At 39.5% G+C, this 15,181-nt stretch overlaps 1 protein-coding gene across 5 annotated transcripts in view; it reads left to right on the forward strand.

Annotated features, from left to right (window-relative positions):
* The first annotated feature begins 3,793 nt into the window (after positions 1-3,793).
* CCDC62 (coiled-coil domain containing 62) overlaps positions 3,794-15,181 on the forward strand; it is a 40,735-nt gene continuing 29,347 nt past the window's right edge. Inside the window, exons 1-5 of one of the 5 annotated variants that reach the window (XM_081284482.1) lie at positions 3,794-4,005; positions 5,463-5,655; positions 9,396-9,562; positions 11,382-11,483; positions 14,234-14,405. In XM_081284482.1, the coding sequence (XP_081140608.1) occupies positions 3,970-4,005; positions 5,463-5,655; positions 9,396-9,562; positions 11,382-11,483; positions 14,234-14,405 (670 nt within the window). In that variant the 5' untranslated portion in view covers positions 3,794-3,969. The remainder of the gene's footprint in view (positions 4,006-5,462; positions 5,656-9,395; positions 9,563-11,381; positions 11,484-14,233; positions 14,406-15,181) is intronic. The other 4 variants (XM_081284479.1, XM_081284480.1, XM_081284483.1 and 1 more) reach the window with 4 other exon arrangements.

Below are 15,181 nucleotides of genomic sequence, written 5' to 3' on the forward strand. Positions count from 1 at the left end.
TGGTTAGTTTTGCACAAATTTATGGATGAGGGGATTCTTCACAATATTATTCATAATATCAATAATTGTAGATGACATAATGAACAATTGGGAAATAGTTAAAGAAGTGATGTATTATCATGTGGTAGAATATTATATGTACATCCAAAATTTTTATTTTTCAAGAATACTTAGGAGCATGTTTGGTCATTATGTAGGGGCTAATCTTCAATCCATTTAAACATTCATTATTGTTGTCTTGTGTGGAAGGCCATTCAAAGCTGCTGGAAGTTCCTGTTCTGGCTATACCTTATGTGAGTAAAATTCTGCTAACCAATTAAAATTAATGTATACTCATGTTCAAATATAGTCTGGAAAATAACAGTTGAAATATCTTTCTCTCACAAGAGAAACTGATAATTTTAATGAATGTATTATATGATTCTAAGTTTTAAGTCAGGTGCTGCAAACTGAAATCTTCCGATTTGTGTTAAACATTGGTATAGACACCTTTAAGAAAGTTAGAATGGGGTGGGGGAGGGGAGAGAAAGAGGAGGAGAAATTTAGAACCCATGAAAATCATTGTTCATTGCCATGCAAATACAATCTTTAATGAAAGGGTGTTTTTTTTTTTTAAATGTCTTAGAAAAGATGTGTAATAAAGATGTAAATTTTAAAATGAAATTCTGCATTAACTGAATTATACTAAGTAGGATCACCTAGTGAAGCAAATTTATCCATCAAGACCTTTTGGCATGTATTATGTATGTATTCTGCTGGTGCTAGATGAGTTCTGTGTGCCTGTATCAACACGTGATTTCATGTAAAGAATCTTCATGTTCACAGTTCTTGGCAAATGCACTTTCAACCCTTACATAGCCACCAGTGGATGTTACTCTAGGAAAATGCAGGATTAAACTTGTCTTCGTGGATCACATATATGTGAATCTTTTTCTTTGACTTTAGATTGTAACCTATTTTAATCTGACTAAAATATTGACTTTTATTCACTCTCATAGTCTAGTATTTTTTTTTTAGCAAAAAGAAATGAAAACTTTTAAGCAGCCTTACTTACCATGTTTAAGAGATTTGCCATGGTGAAATAGTCAACTTCAAATGCAAATATAGTCATAGTTTTTTTTTTTTTTTTTTTGGTACTGTGGATTGAACTCAGGGGCACTCAACCACTGAGAAACAGTCCCAGACCTGTTTTGTATTTTAATTTAGAGACAGAGTCTCACTGAATTGCTTAGTGCCTCACTTTTGCTGAGAATGGCTTTTTTTTTTTTAATTTTTTTTTTAAAAGAGAGATTAATATTTATTTATTATTATTATTTTTTAGTTATTGGTGGACACAACATCTTTGTTGGTATGTGGTGCTGAGGATCGAACCCGGGCCGCACGCATGCCAGGCGAGCGCGCTACCCCTTGAGCCACATCCCAGCCCCTTGAGAATGGCTTTGAAATCGTGATCCTCCTGTCTCAGCCTCCCAATCCGCTGAGATTACAGGTGTGAGCCATCATGCCTGCTAGATGTATTTTTGTATGTAAATACGTAGTATTGTATTCATTTCTAAAAAATATGGATGCTGGATTTTTATGGATTACATGAAGTGTAAATCTGCTGTTAAGATACACTCTGTAGATAGTTCATTAATTACAATTTTAAAGATAATTCTTGCTGAGCATGTGCGAAGTCCTAGTTTTAATACCAGCACTGAAAAACAAAAAATACTGAATTCAACCTTTTAGATCATTAGTAAATTCCATCCCTTGGGAAATCAAGCCGGAAGACTAGAATGAGTCCATTCAGGAATTTAGTATGGGTTAGACTGTATGGGTTTAAAATCGGATGCTTTTTTGTATGTGTGATACTGGAGGCTGAGCCCAGGTGTGCTCTACCACGGAGGCACATCCCAGCCCTTTTTTTTTTTTTTAAGAGAGAATTTTATTTATTATTTTTTAGTTTTCGGTGGACACAACATCTTTGTTTGTATGTGGTGCTGGGGATCGAACCCCGGGCCGCACGCATGCGAGGTGAGCGCGCTACCGCTTGAGCCACATCCCCAGCCCACATTCCAGCCCTTTTAATTTTTATTTGGAGACTGGATCTCACTGCATTGCCCAGGCTGGCCTCAAACTTACAATCCTCCTGCCTAGCCTTCTGATTTGTTGGGATAATAGTTGTGCACCATGGTGTCTGGCCACATGGTAATTCTTTTTTTTTTTTTTTTTTTTTTTAATATTTTTTAGTTGTAGGTGAACACAATACCTTTATTTTATTTATGTATATGTGGTGCTGAGGATTGAACCCAGTACCTCTCATGTGCCAGGCAAGCGCTGTACCACTGAGCCACAACCTCAGCCCCACATTGTAATTCTTGCAGCTTTCACTTTTATGTCATTTTTAATAAAAGTACTCTCTTTTTTAGATTTTGTTTTGGTTTTAAGGAAAATTTGAGGGAGTGAACTTAAAGCATTATCATCTTCAATTTTTGCTTATTAACTATAATCATGTGAACTCTATTTCTTACTATTCTCTGTACACATAATTTTGCAGACTGTTAGGCATGTGGGTTGTCTGGTGAACGGTGACACTTTATTTCAAAAAATACCCAATCTTAACTTAAAATGGTATAGTCTAAAACCATATGAACTTCTGGGTGCAGTAGCACCTGCCAGTAATCCAGGGGCTCGAAGGCTGAGAATGAGGATCGAGAGTTCAAAGCCAGCCTCACTAACTTATCGAGGCCCTGTCTCTAAATAAAATACAAAAAGGGCTGAGGACATGGCTCAGTGCTTAAGTACCCTGGGTTCAGCCTTCAATACCAAAAAATAAAAAGCATGTGAGCTAAAATGTTATCAGTTAAAAAAACTGAGGGTCAGCCCACATTCTTTTGACCTTCACCACCAAGACTTATTCCACAGTCATCTACAAACAGATGCTTTATTGCAGTATTGGGGACTGGACCCATACTGGGCACGTGCTCTAGCTATATTCCCAGCCTTTTTTATTTTGAGGTTGCTTATCAACTATGATCATATGAATGCTATTTCTTTATAATCACCCAAGCAGGCCTCCTAACTTGAATCCTGCCTCAGCCTCTCAAGTAGATGGCCTCTTCTGCCCTGTCTAAGCGATAGGGAGGGCTATTTCTAACAACTGGTCATAATGTGCTTGATTACAAATTCTAAGATAATCATCTTGTTGGTTCTAAATTAAGGAGGCAAAATCATTACCCCCAAATCGGCGAAGTTTCAAAGCGAGAAATCTTCACTTTGTTTTTCCATTCCCGGATTGTCTCTTATGACCACAGTCATGTTTTGCTAATTCACAATCAACCCAAACAAAAACGGAAGCCCTTTTGTTATCTGGTAATCTGTCTTGCAGAGTCCAACATCAGGGCCCTGGGCCACCAGGGTTAGATGTGATGGGCACCTTTTCATAATTCAGTTCCCAAAAATATTTTATGAGGAGTATAAGGGGGATGAAGTAGTGACTGAGACATGTGAAAAAGATTACATTAATCCTAGAATGCGGTAAATCTTGTCATGACAAAGTACCACGGTTCTCTGCTACTTTTCCCCCTCATCTTAGCCTATGAGATCTCGGTTTGATCGGCGAGAGCGACCAGCAACTACCACTTGCCAGCACCCGCGTCTGCAGATGGGAAATAACAGCCACGCCCATCATCAGACTAACCGGGGCGATGCGGAACTATGGAGGTGACTGCGCGGTCCCTAGGACACCCATGTTGTGCGGATTAGACTCCGGTTCTCGAGTTGAACCGTCGAGGCCCCAAGTCTCGCGAGACCCAGCGGCCCCTCTGTCTCGCCGTAGGCGCGATCGCGCGGCGGGCGGTTTGGGCGGGCTCGCGGGGCTGGCGGGGGCGCGGGGCCGGGCCACCCCCGCCGCTCTGGCCAGGCGCCCCTATGGCCTTTCCCAGGTGACGCGCCCGCACCGACTCTCCGCGGGCGGAGGCGACACCTATGATCCCTTCGGCGACCTTCTTAGCCCGGCGCCAGGTGAGTGGCGCCGCCCGGCTGTCTGCTGGACGCGTCTGGATACAAGGAGACCGCGGGCCGCAGTTGAGGCTGCTGCTAAAGCGGGGCGCTGCGTCGGTTCCCTGAACCTAGTTAACACATGTCACTCAGCCCAGACTCAGAGACGTCGCCAGCACTAGGGGCGAACCCGGGGCTTCGCACATGCATGGCAACCCCTCTACCACTGAGCACCATTCTCAGCTCTTTTTATTTCGAGGCACGCCCTTGCTAAGTTGCTGAGGCTGGCCTCGAGTTTGGGAACCTCCTGCCCCAGCCTTGAGTAGCTGGGATTACAAACGTGCGCCTCTGCGCCCGATTGAGGACTTCATTTTTTAACCATGACAGTAGACCTGTGTTTCTGTTACCTAGCTTGATATCACAAATAACAGTAGCCTGGCTCCGTTTTAACCGAGGGTCTTGAAAATGAACTTGGCCAAGGGTTTGCACCTTACCAGTATATAAGGTGAGCGCTTTTTGTATGCTTAGTTGGTTATTGCCAATTTTCCTGCACTGGAATATACACTTCTTTCCGGGCATGCTCACAGTTGTATTCCCAGCACCTGGCATTCAGTAATTATTTGTTGAATAAATGAGTGGCCAAACAAAAGTGAATTTAAGTCTTGTAATTTGGAGTCCCTTGATTCCAAGTTTCATTTTCTGTGTTTAATTAGTAGCAAGTAACTATAATTAATTCATCATTATCACTTGCTTGTATGTTTTATTTTTCAGAAACTAATAATAATGTGCATGAGTCTCTGGTGAACTTTTTTGTTGTTGTTACTACTGGGGATTGAACCCAGGGATACTTTACCATTGAGCTGTATCCCCATATCTTTTTATTCAGGGTGGCTGTGAATTTGAGATCTTTCTGTCTCAGTGTCCCATCTTTATCTTCCAAGTCCCATCTTTATCTACCAGGCACGTTCCACCACATCCAGCTTTCAGCTCTCCGGTGAAGGCTTAAACTACTGTCTTTAAGCTAGAGCTCCTACTGTCTTTAGAGCTCTAGTGCATGTTGGGGGTGGGGGCATGTGCTGGGTTCAATTCTCAGCACTGCATGTAAATAAATAAGAAAATAAATAAAAGGGCTGGGGATGTTGCTCAGTGATTAAGCGCCCCCGGGTTCAATCCCTGTTACAAAGAAACAAAAAACGAAAAAGCAGTAATTTGATACATTGTTATTTAAAAAATTTTTTTTTTCTAATTATACATGGACACCATGCCTTTATTAAACCCAGTGCTTCACATGCTAGGCAAACTTCACATGCTAGGCAAGCACTCTACCACTGCCCTACAACCCTAGCCCTGATACATTGTTATTAAGAGTGAATAAAACAATTTATTTAGAATTGGCAGCAAAATAATATAATTATTTGTGAGATACACTTTGGCTGATTTATTGAGTTTTATTTTGATGTTAAACTCTTTTCTGTGTGTAGAACATTGGATCAGAAGTTGAGCATTACACTATTGAGAAACAACGGAAGGAGCTACAGGTGCTCATTGGAGAATTGAAAGATCGAGATAAAGAACTCAATGATATGGTTGCTGTGCATCAACGACAACTTCTTTCATGGGAAGAGGATCGGCAGAAAGTTTTGACTTTGGAGGAACGTTGCAGCAAATTAGAAGGTCAGAAATGCATTCAGCAGCCTGAATAGTGCAGTCCTGTGTGCCACATGATGAAAGGACTTATAGGGAAGAGAGAGAAGAAATAACACAATTCCTGCTGTCCTGGAGTTCAGTACTTAACTAAGGGAAAGGTGCTGGGAAACTCCAGTTAATATAGAGAGAGAGTCAGGGGTGTATCTGAAGAAATTTTGAAGAAAAATAAGAATAAAGATGTCCTATGAGAAGCCATTTCGTGTGTACTTAAAGATTTTAAACTTTTGGTATTGAACTTGATTCTAAGGATCTAAAATGGTCATCTTTTTAAACTATCATGTTCTCAAAAATAGCTTATAGTGGGCCTGTCACATACCTATATCCCAGTGACTTGGGAAACTGAGGCAGGAGGATGGCAAGTTCCAGGCCAGCCTCAATAACTTAGCAAGACCTGTCTCAAAATAAGAAACAAAAAGGGTGGCATGTGACTCAGTGGTAGAGTACCACAAAGAGGTTTCTGTAAACATGACAGTCTAAATATGTACCATTTTTTCATTGATGACAATCTGATTTTACCCTGGCCACACCCACACTTGCACACATACAGTGTTTAAAATGATTGTTCAGCTGGGCACAGTAGCACATGCCTGTAATCCCACTTACTTGGAAGACTGAGGTAGGAAAATCATGAGTTCTAGGCCTGTCTGGGCAACTTAGTAAGATCCTGTCTCAAAAAAAAATCATTTTTTAAAGGTTTGGAATATAGCTCAGAAGTAAGATACTCCTGGGTTCAATCCGCAGTACTTAATAAATAGATAAATAAAACGATTGCTCAAAAAATAAACATGGGGCTGGGGTTGTGGCTCAGCCGTAGAGCACTCACCTAGCCCGTGTGAGGCCCTGGGTTCCATCCTCAGCACCACATATAAATAAATAAATAAAATAAATGTAAAAAAGAAAAAATAAATAAACATAAAAGGAAAAAGATTGCTCATTAAATGTAGTATAATCTATCTCTTATATAAATGTGGTAAAAAACAAAAATAACATATGACAAAGATAATCTATAGCCATCAGTATATGTTAAAATGAGACTTAAATAGGCATTTCTCATTCTCATTAGTAATTAGGGAAATGCAAATTCAAATTCAGACAATAATGAGCTGCCTTAATTCACCAGACTGGTAAAAATTGTCAGGTGTTGGTAAGATATGGAGCCAAGTCCACAGCCGTCCCACCTGAAATACACTTGTTTTTTCTGATTTTGGAAGCACAGGAGAGTCTGGCCTGGTTAGTATCTGGGAAGATTGGAGCCAAGGGAAGGCTCATACACTGCTGGGGGGACTCAGCACAACTACTTGGGGAAATCATTTTTCAGTATCTAGTAAAACGAGATAAATAACATTTCTTATAAGAAATTTTCCAGCAATTGGAACATGTTCCAGCAGTGATTCAGCAATTCCACTTTTAAGTGGAATTAACATGTGAATTGATAGCAGACTTAATATGTAGGTAGACTCTGGGCTAGGGTGTGTCTCAGTGGTAGAAAGTATACTTACCATGTTTAAGGCCCTGAGTTCAATCCCTAGTACACATACATAAAAAGTAGATTCTGATATAGTAGGTCTGGGGCCCAAGAGTCTATTTCTAACAAATTCCCAGGTGATGTCAGAGCTATAGGTTCAAGGACCACATTTTGGATAGCAAGACTCTAGAGAAATTCTTGCAAATATGCACCAAGATGCATGTTAAAGAAAATACAGAGCAGCATTGTTTAAAATAGCTGCAAAGTGCTCTCTGCTCTCTGTCCTCTTCCTCTTCTTTCTTTCCTCTCTGCTGCTGTCTTTCTCTGCTCTCTGCCTCTCCTTTTCTTCCTCTTCAGGCAACCCCCACTCTTGATTGGAAAAAAAAATAGCTGCAAAGTAAAAGTAAATAAATTTTGGTGTAATAATTTAGTGGATTATTATGTAGCTTAGTGACAGACATGAGCTATATAAATGTGAATAATCTCAGGATCATAATCTTTTTTTTTTTTTAAAGAGAGAGTGAGAGAGAGAGGGGGACAGAGAGAGAGAATTTTAATATTTATTTATTTTTTCTTAGTTCTCGGCGGACACAACATCTTCGTTTGTATGTGGTGCTGAGGATCGAACCCGGGCCGCACGCACGCTAGGCGAGCGCGCTACCGCTTGAGCCACATCCCCAGCCCTCAGGATCATAATCTTAAGTGAAAGAAGCAAATAGAATTCATACAGTTTAATTCAAATTAAACTATAGTATTATAGTTTGAAAATGTTTTAAAAGAATTATCTTCTAAAAATGTCTTAGTTCAAATTAAACTATAGTATTTATACACTTAAAATTAAACTATATACAATATTATATATGAATCTTTTTTTTTTTTTCAGTATTAGGGATATAATCCCTGGCCTTGTGTGTGCTAGACATATACTCTACCACTGAGCTTTTTTCCCAGCCCAGATAAAACTGTATTTTTAAGGGATGCAAGGAAATGGAGCCAAACAAAATGGTGCATGTCTGTAATCCTAAAGACTTAGGAGGCTGAGGCAGGAGGATTGCAAATTTGAGATTGCTTGGGCAGTGAAGACCTTGTCTCAAAATAAAAAGGCCTGGGGGTGTAGCTCAGTGGTTCAGTCCCCAGTACCCCCCCCCCCCAATAACACACACAAACACACACAAAAAGGCAAGTAAATGATTAATTACTCAGCTTATGGTGGTTTCCAGGAAAGTGAAAATTGGAGCCATTGTGTTCAGGAAGTGATATTTAGGGGGCTTCTGTGTTGCTCCTTAAAGAAATGTTTCATTTTTTTCTTTGGTACCAGGAATTGAACATAAGGACACTTAACCACTGAGCCATATCCCCAGCCCGCCCTCCCCCCTTTTTTTTTGAGACAGGGTCTCATTAAATTACTAAGTGACTCGCTGACCTGGCTTTGAACTTGTGATTCTCCGGCTTTAGCCTCCCAAACAGCTGGGATTACAGGCGTGTGCCATGGCAAGAGGAAATTTCTTAGATGGTTGAAGCCAATCTTGAACATCTATTCATGTTGTGCCAGACTTCCTGAGAAGGAGCCACTGCGGTTACAGGTGTGTGCCACCATGCCTGGCTCTCTTTTCTTTTTTTCTTTTTTAGAACTAGGGATGGAACCCAGGGGAATTCTACCATTGAGCTATATTCCCAGCCCTTTTAAATGATCATGCTAAGTTGCTCAGTCTGCCCTTGAACTTGCAAGTCTCCTGCTTCTACCTTCTGAGTAGTTAGGATTACAGGCTTGTGCCACTGCAGCCTGCCATTTTTTAAAGTACAATACAGTATTGTGTATTGCACAATGAAATGTGAGTAGTTTTTTTGTTTTTGTTTTTGGGGGGGTATTTTTAGTTCTGGAGACTGAATATAGGTCTCACACAGCCCTTTTTTAAATTTTTTTTTTTTCTATTTTGAGACAAGATCTCATTAGATTGCCCAGGCTTCTCTTGAAAATGTTTTAAAAGAATTATCTTCTAAGAAATGTCTTAGTGCACTTTTTTTTTTTTAAATATTTTTAGTTGTCAACAGATCTTTATTGTATTTATATGTAGTGCAAAGAATTGAACCCAGGGCCTCACACATGCTAATCAAGCACCAGACCACTGAGCCACAACCCCAGCCCTCTTAATACAGTTTTTACTCTTTAACTACTGCCCTTAAAAATACTGCCTTTTAAGCATCAGATCTAATCACAAGTTGTTGATGAAATTTCCCCCAGGTGAACTACATAAAAGAACTGAAATAATTAAGTCACTCACGAAGAAGGTAAAAGTCCTTGAGTCCAATCAAACTGAATGTCAAACAGTCCTTCAGAAGACTCAACTACAGCTTCAGGAGATGGCTCAAAAGGCAACACATTCTTCCCTCCTCTCTGAAGACCTTGAGGTTGGCTTTATTTTTTGATAAGCTTTACTAGTCCAAATTCTGTGATCCAGTTATTGAAAAATTAGATGTAAATATTTCCATTAAAAATTCATATGCATGTATGTAGGAAGTTATGTGCATAGATGTATATCTATATGCTGTTAATGTGTATGTAGACAATCTCCATCCATCTGTCCGCCCGTCCATGCATCCATCCATCCATCCATCCTAGTTTTGTATTCTTCGTACTATTTTAGTCAGAAGCATGGTACTATCCTATCATGGAGGTTAGGCTTCCTTATTACCCTTGTTGAACTGTTTTGCCATTTGGTTTAATAGCATCTACCATTTTATCCATAATGGATTGTTTTGGAAAGCCTTTCTCAAAGTCTGAAATGAGTTTCGATAGACTCAAATTTTGCTTTCTAGGCAGGTGCAGTGTTGCACACCTGTTATCCCAGCTCTTTGGGAGGCTGAAGCAGGAGGATTGCAAGTTTCAGGCCAGCCTGGGTAACTTAGTGAGTTCCTGTCTTAAAAAATAAAAAGGGCTGGGTATGCACCTTAGTGGTATAGTGCCTTGGGTTCAATCCCCAGTAACACACATTTACACACACACACACACACACACACACACACTTCTGCTTTCTAAATTCTGAGTTTTATCTGTTATGATAAATATATCTATATCATGTTAATAGTATATTAGTAATAATATCTGTAAGACTGATTTTGTGTGTCTAATGAGTGAGTCGATGTATCTTTTTTGAGCTAATTTGTTATGAGGTAGAGAAAAAGACAGCTGTTTTTGTTGTTGTACTGGGGATTGAACCCAGGGATTCTTAACCACTGAACCACATTCCCAGCCTCTTTTATTTTGAGACAAAGTCTCATAAGTTGCTTAGGGCCTTGCTAAGTTGCTGAGCTGGCTTTGGACCTGTGATCCTCCTGTCCCAGCCTCCCAAGCCTCTGGGATTACAGGCATGTGCCACAGTGCCTGAAGCTGCTGTTTTTCATATTCTTGTTTCATAATGATATCAGTACTGATCTTGGTAATATAATGAGCCTTAATTCATAAGCATGTAGTAAGCATGTAGTTTTTTTCAGTACTGTTCTAGTTCATTTCTAGCTATAAAATAAGTAAAAAATGATTCTAGAATCTATTAATATGTTGCATGAAAAATGGAAGATATCTTTAATAAAATTTATTATTTAGAATAGCTTTAGGGTCATAGTAGAATAGAGCAGGAAGTACAGAGAGTTCCACATGTGCCCTGTCTACACACACACACACACACACACACAACCTCCCCTCTGCAGATGGCATGCACTGCAGTGGTATGCTTGTTAGAATTGATGAGTCCCGGTGTTAACATTTATGTAAACTAAAGCCCACAGTTTACATAAGTGTTCACTCCTTGTGTTTTATATTCTACAGGATTTTGACAAATGTAAAATGGTGTATATCCACACCCCACAAAATGCACAAAATTCATTAAAACTACTTTATTTCATGGAAGCAAATCTCTTACGCATCCAGCTCTCATTTGTTTTTTTTTCTTTCTCCACAATCCAAAATTATACATTAAAATTTTAGGAAATAGACATGTTTACAAACATAACCAGTGTAATTCAGTATGGCAAATGCAAATATTGAGAGGATGCTAGAGTTAATGAAGAAATGGAAACCTGTATTCCTTTTTGATGATTCTTACTCAGCCTACTTTTTTTCCTTAAAAAAAAGTTAAAAAACAAAATAGGGAGGTGAGCATGGATTGTGGCTAGTAACAAATGAAAAATTTAAAAGGACTCAAAGAGTATTTTCTGTGTTGTTCCCTTGTAGGCTAGAAACGAAAATCTCAGCAACACATTAGTGGAACTTTCTGCTCAGGTAGGACAATTACAAGCTAGAGAACAGGCTCTCACTACAATGATAAAACTTAAGGTAATTAAAAATAATTATATCTCCAGTTGCCAGAGCATTTTGTAGTTTACAAATCATATTCACATACTTTATCTCACCTAAGTCCCTTAGCCACCCATAAATGCAGAGCTGCCAAAGTTGCTTTTGTTTTAAATTCTTATTTTAGAAATGAGAAAAACAGGGCTGAGGTTGTGGCTCAGTGGTAGCGCGCTTGCCCAGCATGTGTGAGGCATTGGGTTCAATTCTCAGCACCACATATAAACAAATGAATAAAGGTCCATTGATAACTAATAAAAATTAAAAAAAAAAAAAAAGAAATGAGAGAAACAAATTTAAAATCATGTCCCCAAAGCATTGAGAGAGGAGGTAGGACTCCACTTCTGGACATTTGTCTCCGAGGCCCATTCCATGGCCTAGCATGCCTGAGTTGACTTGTTTTCTTCCCAGGTATTCATTGTTAGGTATTGTGAAGTTATTGGCAAATTGCTTGCTAACCCTTTTTTTTTTTTTTAAATGAAGAGGAAAGCTGTTATCAGTCAGAGAATTGATATAGTCATAATGTTATATAAAGTGATCTATAATCTTTTCTAATGTAACATGTCTTTGATAGTTGGTAACTAGGGGATGAGGTTGAATGATAATGCTAATTCATTTGTAATTTTTCCCAACACATTGTTTTGATGTGATTATGGGCAAACTTTTTTAAAATTAAAGAACAGATATCAAAATCTACAAATTAATTTAGTGGCATCAGTAACAACATGGTTGTGGGACATGGTTGTACATGCCTGTAATCCCAGCCATTTGGGAGGTTGAGGCAGGAGGATTTCAAGTTTGAGGCCAGCTTTAGCATCTTAGTGAGGCCCTAAACAACTTAGCAAGACCCTGTCTCAAAATAAAAAAGGTTTCAGATGCATCTTAGTGGTAAAGCACTTCTAGGTTCAATCTCCAGTAACAAAAACCAACCAAACAGTATGCTGTCCATCTTAGCAAACTCTCTGGCAAAGCAGTGAGTATTAATGAAGATGCTGCAAAGATATTCCCCCCCACATTAGAATAGTGGATTTGTGAAAAAGCAGCACATGGAGAATTGGAGTTTTTATTTTGATGAAAAATAATAGTATTAGAACAAATGCCCTGTAGGGCATGCTTATCAGGGGAGAAAAGAGATAGAGTGACAGTTGTGTATCTACTGGCATTGACAATTGTGCTGTTGTATGTAGTAGGACTTTGTGTGTGTATATGTTTCCTATTGGTCTGGTCATGTAATTCAACAGTTTTTGTTGGTTTGGATGTTTTGTTTTTCAGGCCTGGGAATTGAACCCAGGACCTTCAACATGCTTGGCAAGCACTGTACCACTGAGCTACACTCCCAACCTTTCCATTGTGGTTTTTTTTTTTTTTGGTACCAGGGATTGAACTTGGAGGCACTCAACCACTGAGCCACATCCCCAGCCCTATTTTATATTTTATTAGAGACAGGGTATCTCTCACTGAGTTGCTTAGCACCTCACTTTTGCTGAGGCTGGCTTTGAACTCATGATCCTTCTGTCTCAGCCTCCCGAGCTGCTGGGATTACAGGCGTGTGCCACCGCTCCTGGCTCCATTGGTTTTTTTTTTTTTTTTTTTTTAGTATAATTATTTTTAGTTATAGTTGGACAAAATATCTTTTATTATTATTATTATTTTTTTTATGTGGCGCTGAGGATCGAACCCAGGACCTTGCCCATGCTAGGCGAGCACTCTACTGCTGAGCCACAACCCCAGTCCGCCATTGGTTTTTGAATGGTTTGCTCCAACCCTTTTTATCTCCCTATAAATCCTCCTAATATGAGATGTGCAGAATAAGTTTTTTTTTCCAAAATGCATATATGATGTTGTAGCAAAAAAATGCTTATGCTTAAGTAGGGGTAAACCTGTTAATAATAGTTATTTCAGGAGAGTGGGGTAGGTTGAAAACTCTTATTATTTTAGACTTTTAGGTATTGTTTAACTGGATTTTTAGTACATACCTATTTGTGATTCAAAGACCCTCAATAATAATATTTTCTAATTTGGCTATGCTCATAGTGAGTCTTGGAGTCCTGTCTCCCTTTTTTAGTACTAGGGATTGAACCCAGGGACACTCAAACACTGAGCCACATCCCCAGCCCTTTTTTGTATTTTATATAGAGACAAGGTCTCACTGAGTTGTTTAGTGCCTTGCTAAATTGCTGAGGCTGGCTTTGAACTGGCTTTGAGATCCTCCTGTGTCAGCCTCCTGAGCCACTGGGATTACAGGCGTGTGCCACCATGTCTGGCCAGAGTCTGGTCATCTTAACGAACTGAAAGAAGGGAGGAAATGTTGGACTTAAGGGATTTATTTGTAATGCAGAGAATAATTTCCCAGTCTAAATGCTGCCACCATTTCTCTTGCTGTGCCAGTATATTAGGTCATCATATTGTCTGGTTCTAAACTTTCCAAGAGACAGTAAGGTATAATGATAGCACATGGCTTCTGAGGCCAGTCAGCTGGGTTCGAATGGTGGCCCCATCACTAACTAGTTGTACAGTCATGGCCAAGTAACAATCCCTTTAGGAGTCTGTTGATTCCTCCATCACTCAGCAGTAGTAGTGTCTACCTCATAGAGTCACGGTGAAGATCAATGAGTAACATGAAAAGTGCTTAGAAAGAAACTGGGGCACTATGAGGCCTGAGTAAATGTAATCTTTTCTTACTGATTAATTGGAATTCTAAAATGTAGCTTAACAGTTTTCAACTTGGTTTTTAGGACAAAGATATTATTGAGGCAGTCAATCACATTGCAGATTGTTCGGGTAAATTTAAAATGTTAGAGCATGCTTTACGTGATGCTAAGATGGTGGAGAATTGTATTGTGAAAGAAAAGCAAGATTATAAGCAGAAATTGAAGACACTTAAGATCGAAGTCAATAAATTAAAAGGTAAGGAAGAGATGCAAGTATATGCTATGTTGGGAATATATTTCTTCATTTGGGTTCCCTTCATTTTAGAGTGAATGGGGCTGTTCCTGGCTTTGGGTTCTAACATGAAATGTCTGTTTCATTTACATGCAATTATGTTGCAATTTTTGTGTTACAAGATAAATAATAAAATTGGGATAAACTGCATAATGTATCATATTTTTAAAAAACTCTTGCCATAGTTTAGGTAGCTGTATCAGTTAGCAGTTGCTGGTATATGGCTCATAACAGACAGTGGCAGTGTCTCAGCAGCATGGGTCCTGACAATTATTAAATTCAGTGTTGGAAGAGGGATTTGGCTGGTCTTGGTTGGACTCAGAGACCTCTCAAAAAGCTCATCTGCTCCATGGGTCTTCTCATCAGCAGGCTAGCCGAGGCATTTCTTCCCACAGTGAAGCCAAAACTTAACACAAAAGCAGACACTTAAGATGGAGTCCTGGAGTTGACGTGCGTCACTTCTGCTTTATTCTGTAGGCCAAAGCAAGTGATGTGGCTAAGCGCAAAGTCAGGTAGTGGGGAAATACACTGCTCTGTGCAGGAGGCATTGCAAAGTCATATGCAGGGAGGGATGAGGAGTCACCACTAACAGTCTGCCAGAGTGCCTTGGTGACTGGTGTCTGAAGTAGGACCAAGCCAAAGCAAGTGATGTGGCTGAGCGCAAAGTCAGGTAGTGGGGAAATACACTGCTCTGTGCAGGAGGCATTGCAAAGTCATATGCAGGGAGGGATGAGGAGTCA

Source organism: Spermophilus citellus (genome assembly GCF_964194105.1).
Source record: "Spermophilus citellus genome assembly, chromosome: 3".
NCBI classification, from domain to species: Eukaryota; Metazoa; Chordata; class Mammalia; order Rodentia; family Sciuridae; genus Spermophilus; species Spermophilus citellus.